General features: G+C 47.6%; 2 protein-coding genes across 2 annotated transcripts; both read left to right on the top strand.

The window, feature by feature from the left end:
- Nucleotides 1–421: 421 nt before the first annotated feature.
- LOC123722974 lies at nucleotides 422–4,713 on the top strand. The gene is made up of 4 exons (XM_045685521.1): nucleotides 422–1,919; nucleotides 2,054–2,799; nucleotides 2,941–3,043; nucleotides 3,146–4,713. The coding sequence occupies exons 1-4, from the start codon at nucleotides 422–424 to the stop codon at nucleotides 4,711–4,713; spliced, it is 3,915 nt and encodes a 1,304-aa protein (XP_045541477.1).
- A 928-nt stretch (nucleotides 4,714–5,641) lies between these two features.
- Nucleotides 5,642–6,466, top strand: LOC123722973. Its single transcript, XM_045685520.1, has one exon. It carries the CDS (start codon nucleotides 5,642–5,644, stop codon nucleotides 6,464–6,466), a length of 825 nt encoding a protein of 274 aa, XP_045541476.1.
- Nucleotides 6,467–7,277: the final 811 nt, after the last annotated feature.

The raw sequence follows: 7,277 nt of genomic DNA, 5'->3' as shown, positions 1-7,277 counted from the left end.
AAAGCCATGTAGGTGACCTTCTACATATTTCCAAAAACACTCCAGTCATACACACACTTACACAACACACATACCATACACACACACACACACACACACACACACATAAATACAGGTGCTTGACGGGGGAGTAAGGGGTGGGTTCTAACATCACTACCCACTCAAGCCAACCTCACCTGCACGTGCCAGCGATATAGTAAATAAACTCCAACCAAAGAGGTAGATTCAAGGTAAACTACCCAACCGAATACCTGGCAACGGTAGCACGTCTTCTAGCTACCGTGGTACTCCCTGCTAGATAACCGACGAGGCAATGGCGACCGACGCATGGCGGAGATTCCATGCCGAATGAGAGGCTACAGCAAGCCGTGGGATAATTCAATCTCAAAAAGGTCTGGAATGGAGGTGAAACAGCACGAAAATGGAAGCAAGATTTAAAAACAAACTACCCCAGGAGGGTACCGTAGAACGCGGAGAATCCCTCCACGGGACGGGAGGATGTGGGAACACTTCACTACCTCTCAGCCCGTGCTGCCCCACGTATTCTGGGGGGGGCAAAATTTTGCAACCCGTTTCAAGCGAGAAGAAACAAGAAGGAAGAACAGAAGAAAGAAGACCAGAAGAAAGAAAACAAGAAGAAAAATCTGAGGAGATTACTAACCCATTTGTGAAGAAGGGGCTAAAAAGGACCCCGCCCACAAAGAAAAAGGAACACCAAGTAGCCGACCAACTAAAAAGGACTCTAGGTAAGTCACAAACAAAGATAATCAGCCTTGGTGAAGAAGAATACGTCTCCAGGAAGAAACTCTTAGAGAAACTCGGTAAACAAATCGAAGACCTGCTTGATTTCGTAACACCGAGACACAATGTCCACGGGGATATAAAAAGAAAGGTAAACGACCTTAGTACTACGTACAATAGGTTACACAACCTTAAAGAAGGAGAAGAGCAATCGCGTAATTTGACCTCAACAATGACCCAGACTTCTCCCAAAGCGCAACCACAAGCGTGGAAGGAAAATATTACACGGTCAGACGGCACTCCAGTGCACAGAAAGAGAAAGGACTTAACACCGGAGCCAGTAGTAAGTTCACCCCGTAGGGTAAAGCGGAAAATCATGAATGATCCAATAAAGCAAGACACACCTAAGCCACTACCAAACAAAAAAGTAAGTAGTAACATGGTAGTGCAGGATAAACAACGAGACGATGCAAGCGACCCCAATGAGAAATGGGAAAAGGTCACGAGAAGGAAAAAGCAGCCCCGTAACCCCAAGCTCCCAGAAGCCTTTGTGATACAAAAGAAGGGCACGCTGACGTACGCTGAAATACTGAGTAGAATAAAAAAGGATGAAACCCTCAAAGGTGTAGGAGACCATGTCGCAAAAATCCGCAGGACTGCCGGCGGAGACATGATTTTTGTAATTAACAAACATGGTACGGGAAAAACCGAACAGTACTGCAACGCCATAAAAACGGTGCTGGGTGAAGAAGCCCTGGTCAAAAGTAGAATCCCAGAGAAAACTATCATCGTGAAGGACCTTGACGAAATCACCACAAAGGAGGAAATTAGGGATGCCTTACAAAGCGTACTGGGAAAAGGCGAAACTGTAGACATAAATGCCATTAAATCCGTCAAGAAAACGTATGGTGGCATGCAAACAGCTTTGGTAGTATTACCAATGGAGCTGGCCAACAAAATTCTCGAAGCAGGGAAGGTTCGCGTTGGATGGGTAATATGCCGTATTCGTGAAGTAGCTAAACCACTTAAATGTTATAAGTGTTGGAACTACGGCCATTTGGCCAAAATGTGTAGGAGTCCCGTCAACAGGTCCTCCAGCTGCGTCAAGTGCGGTGGTGAGGGTCACAAAATCGACAAGTGCACACGAGAGGCCTATTGCGTACTCTGCAGCGACAAAGGTAAGGGAGAGGCAAACAAACACATTGCCGGCAGCCGCGAATGCGCTGCATACAAGAAAGCACTTCAGGAGATCATTAAGAAGCAAAGATTAAGATCGTCCAAGTAAATCTAAATCATTGCAAGATTGCCCAAGACCTACTCACGCAAATAGTTCGTGAGGAAGGCATTGACCTGGCAATAATATCGGAACCCTACCGCAGCATTGAACAACCCGGTTGGATATCAGACACTGCAAATAAAGCCGCTATTTGGTCCTGCGGCATGTACCCGACGCAAAAAATCCTGAAGGTCCAAGAAGAAGGAGTCATCGGTGCCAAAGTGAATGGCATACACTTCTATAGCTGCTACGCCCCACCAAGCTGGAGCCAGGACAAATTCGAGAACATGCTAGCAAACCTCACTAATGCCTCTAGAAATATGAACCCACGGGTCATTGCAGGGGATTTTAACGCTTGGGCAACCGAGTGGGGGAGTAGCAGAACGGATAAGAGAGGCCAAACGCTCCTAGAGACCGCAGCTGGATGGGACCTGACACTATTGAACGACGGTAAGTCACCCACTTTTATCAAAGGTGAAGCAAGGTCCTTTATTGACCTGACCTTCGCAAGCAGCAGCATAGCAAAGCGGGACACAAAATGGCAGGTAACGGATATCTACACACACAGCGACCATTGTGCAATTACGTGGAGTATCCCCGATCACAACAATGTCCGCCGACGGAAGCTTGCGGCTCCCCTCGTAGGTTGGAAAACGAATACCTTCGACGCGGACACATTTCACGCCGCATTAGAGTGGAACAGTAAGATTGAAGGTAACACCGCAGAGGAGATGGCAGAGAACATCATGACAAAGCTGGCTAGGGCGTGTGATTGTGCAATGGTAAGAACCGGTCACAGAAAAAACAAAAGAGATCCGGTCCACTGGTGGAGCGATAATATCAGAGAAATCAGAGAACAATGCATGAAGGCCCGAAGGTTAGCACAACGGGCAAGAAAGAAAAATTCATTTCCCGCGTTGCAGGCTACCTACAAAGACCTTCGAACTAAATTGAAAAAGGCGATTAAAAAACGAAAAGGAGAAACTTGGGCTGAACTACTGGAAGAAGTCAACAATGACCCCTGGGGTAGACCGTACATGGTTGTCATGAAGAAACTAAGGACTACACAACAACCCCGGGAAACAAAACTACTAAGAAGCATTGTCACCACATTATTCCCACAATAAGAAGAGCTGGACTACGAAATACCCGCAAACGCCGCCGAAGTCCCTGCGATCACGAACGAGGAATTCGTAGGCGCATACAACGCAATAAAGAATAAGAAGGCACCAGGTATGGATCGCATCCCTAACGTAGCTCTGAAGGCGGCAATGAAGGGAGAGCAAAATGGGTTTCAGGAGGTATTTAACAAGTGCCTCCAGGAAGGTACTTTCCCCAAAATCTGGAAGAGACAGCGATTAGTACTTTTACCCAAGGGCAATAAAAACCCGGAAGACCCAAAGTCTTATCGTCCTCTATGCATGCTGGACACAGCGGGGAAAGTACTGGAGAGAATAATCCACAATAGAATGGAAGCCGCAATCGGAAACGCCATCCACAACAACCAGTACGGTTTTAGAAAAGCCCGCTCTACCCTGGATGCGATAGAACGAGTAGTAAACATCGCCAAAAACGCCACCAGGGGCCATCGCTGGAAAGGTGGGGGCAAAAAGTACTGCCTGTTGGTAGCTCTCGACATCCAAAATGCCTTCAACTCGGCAAGATGGGACATCATCTGCAAGGCTATGGATAGATTGGAAGTACCGATGTACCTCAGGAAGATAATACGTAGCTACCTTAGTAACAGGGTCCTTCACTACGACACGGATGATGGACCGGAAAAGTACAAAATTACGGCTGGTGTACCACAGGGCTCCGTGCTCGGACCGCTTTTGTGGAACATTATGTATGACGGACTGCTGAATCTCACACTACCTGCTGGAGCTGAACTCACTGCCTTCGCAGACGACGCGATGATCTCAATAGTCGCGAAGCACACAGAAGAGATACGCAGAATATTCGAAGAAACGTACCGCCGCATACAAACGTGGATGACATCGACCGGGCTGAAGCTAGCAGAGCACAAGACAGAGGCAATGCTGGTCACGAGTCGGAAGAACGTAGAAAGGATCACGCTAGCCGTGGGATCAAGTTGCATCACATCTAAAACACAAATTAGGTATCTTGGAGTGTACCTAGATTTCAGGCTAAACTTTAACCACCACGTGGAGCAAGCAGCCGTGAAGACATCGAAGGTTACCATGGCACTCGCCAGGCTCATGCCTAACGTGGGTGGCCCACGGCAAAAGAAGAGGAACCTGTTGATGTCGGTAAGTAATTCCGTTTTGTTGTATGGGGCTCCCATTTGGGCGGACGCTCTAAGTAACAAAATAAATAGGAAAAAGATGGAGTCAGTGTATCGGGTAAGTTTGATCAGAATCATCAGCGCGTTTCGCACTGTATCGTTAGATGCAGCCTGTGTAATCGCCGGCGCTATACCCGTGCATCTACTTGCAGAAGAGAGAAAACTGTTGTTTGACAGAAGAAGTGATCCGAGCGCAACGCGGAAAAAATCGCGATGTCTAGTCAGAAGACAGATCATCACCAAATGGCAGCAGGAGTGGGATCACTCAATAAAGGGCCGCTGGACTCACAAACTAATTGGACAAGTCGAAAAATGGATAAACCGCAGGCATGGGGAAACGAACTTCTACCTCACCCAAATGCTGACGGGCCATGGATGTTACCGTGCGTAACTACACCGTTTTGGGCACGAAATTCTCCCGGATTGTCCACACGGGTGCGGCGAACCAGAGGATGCAGAGCACGTGTTCTTTGTCTGCCCGGCATACTCCAAGGAGCGCGAAGAACTCGAGAACAGTATCGGACCTACTACGGTCGCAAATTTGGTGGATAACATGCTTGCAACAGAAGAAGCATGGAATAAAGTTAGCGAATACGCCGCCTCAGTACTAAAGAAGGTACGGCGGGCTGAGCAAATACGGCGAAAAGCCAACGCAATGGACTCAAGGAGCTAAAAAGCGCAGAGAGCTAGAAGGGAAAGCATGATTGCTGAGACCACCCCTCCGAAGTAATACCGGAAGGTAGTCCCGGAGGGGTACCGAAAAGTCCATAGAGAGGGTTGTTTTAGTCGGTAACGGGACTCATGTTAGGTTAGGTGAACACTAATGAGCCTGAGCCCGACACACCAGGCATGTAGCTCCCATGTCTGACGGTGCCCCAAGGCATTTTTTCCCCTCTATAAAAAAAAAAAAAAAAAAAAAAAAAAAAAAAGGTGCTTGACGAGTGGTCGACGTCGCGCGTGACAACTAATTTTATTGACCTGTGATTGGCAATTTCAAAATTGCAACGCACAGCTGAGCGGGGGTCACTGACCGGTTTTGCACACGCACCGGACTTCAGTGGAGTTTTTACAGTGCCGCGATATACCACGCCGCTTACGATTTCTTAAACCCGTTCGTTGTTTCTCGAACTGATATTTATCTTTCTCCTGTTACTTTTACTTTTCTTCTCCGTGTTGTGCTCTCCTTCTATATATTTATTGGTGTGTGTACGAGTAAGAATAAATTGTGTTGTGAATAACGGTCGCATCATTTCGCTACCTCACACCGCATCTCTCACCTTCCACTACACACCACATTGGTGACCCCGTGGAACATCAAGATGAGCAACACCGAGGATGCATTTCAGGAGGCACGAAGTTTGCAAAATGAACCTTCTGACCATGTATGTAAGGTTGGAATTCGCATACCACCGTTTTGGCCGGAGGAACCCGAGATATGGTTTGCCCAAGTGGAAGGTCAGTTTAGCATTGCCGGCATCACAAGCGACTCGACTAAATTTAATTATGCCATTGGTCAGCTGGGAAACCTATACTCCAAAGAGGTCAAGGATTTAATTGTCAATCCACCCTCCACCAACAAATTTGAAAAATTGAAATCGGAGCTGATTAAAAGACTAAGTGCATCAAAAGAAAAGAAGTTGACGCAGCTGTTGATGCATGAGGAGATGGGTGACAGGAAGCCGTCACAGTTTCTTCGGCATCTTGAAAGCTTAGGCGGATCGCAAATCTCAACCGACTTTTTGAAGACAGTCTGGGTCAGCCGGTTACCTACCGGCATTCAGACAGTTTTGGCCGGACAGACTTCTACCACAATTGAAGAGATGGCGGACATAGCAGATAGGATCAATGACCTGGTCCCCTCGACACCTCAGGTGGCATCGACCAGCCGACAGAGTGAGAAGGTCGACTTGGCCAAGGAGATCGCTGCTTTACGAAAGGAGGTCCAACAGCTGGCCCTCAGGCAACGAAGCGGCAGATCAAGAGCCAGGTCCCGACTACACGACCGTCAGCGCTCGTCGTCGAGATCCCAGTCCAGCTACCGGCGACACCCAGTCTGCTGGTACCACTTTAAATTCGCCGATAAGGCGACAAAGTGCTGCCCCCCATGTGACTTCAAGTCGGAAAACTCCAGAGGCAATCGGTAATGACGACCGACGATTGCCCTTCTTCAACTGGTCGCCTGTTCGTCACCGATCGCAAATCCAAGACACAGTTCCTGGTCGACACTGGGAGCGACCTCTGTGTCTTCCCGCGGTCGCTGCTGCGAGAGCGTCGTGCCCGGACTACGTATCAGCTAAGTGCCGCTAATGGTTCTTGTATAAACACATATGGTTATGTTCATTTACAACTTGACTTTTGTTTACGTAGAACTTATAAATGGCGTTTTGTTGTTTCCGATGTGACTAAACCTATCATAGGTGTAGATTTTTTAAATCATTACAATTTAATAGTTGACTGTCGTAACAAACGCATTATTGACAATACAACATTTGTAACAGCTTGTGCGTTGCGAGTTAGATGCAACGACATTTCATCGGTCAAAGTCCAATCGGGTGACTCGGGTTACCACAAAATTTTGTCGGACTTTCCCGATATTACTCGACCATCCGGCACGCACCGTATCATACCACACAACACGGTACATCACATTCGCACAACACCAGGCCCACCAGTTTCATCTTCACCTCGTCGCCTCGCTCCAGACAAATTAAAAATCGCCAAAGAGGAATTCCAGACCATGATTGAATGCGGTATCGCTAGGCCGTCTGAAAGTCCTTGGTCGTCGCCGTTACATTTGGTACCCAAAAAGGACAACGGTTGGCGTCCTTGCGGGGACTATCGGATGTTAAATGCCAGGACAATTCCCGATAGGTATCCTATTAGGCATATACAGGACTTCGCTCACAGTATAGCAGGGTGTAAAGTGTTTAGTACACTGGATTTAGTAAAAGCGTA

This window comes from Papilio machaon, chromosome W (genome assembly GCF_912999745.1).
Source record: "Papilio machaon chromosome W, ilPapMach1.1, whole genome shotgun sequence".
NCBI lineage: Eukaryota > Metazoa > Arthropoda > Insecta > Lepidoptera > Papilionidae > Papilio > Papilio machaon.
This window is presented reverse-complemented; position numbering and strand designations above follow the sequence as displayed.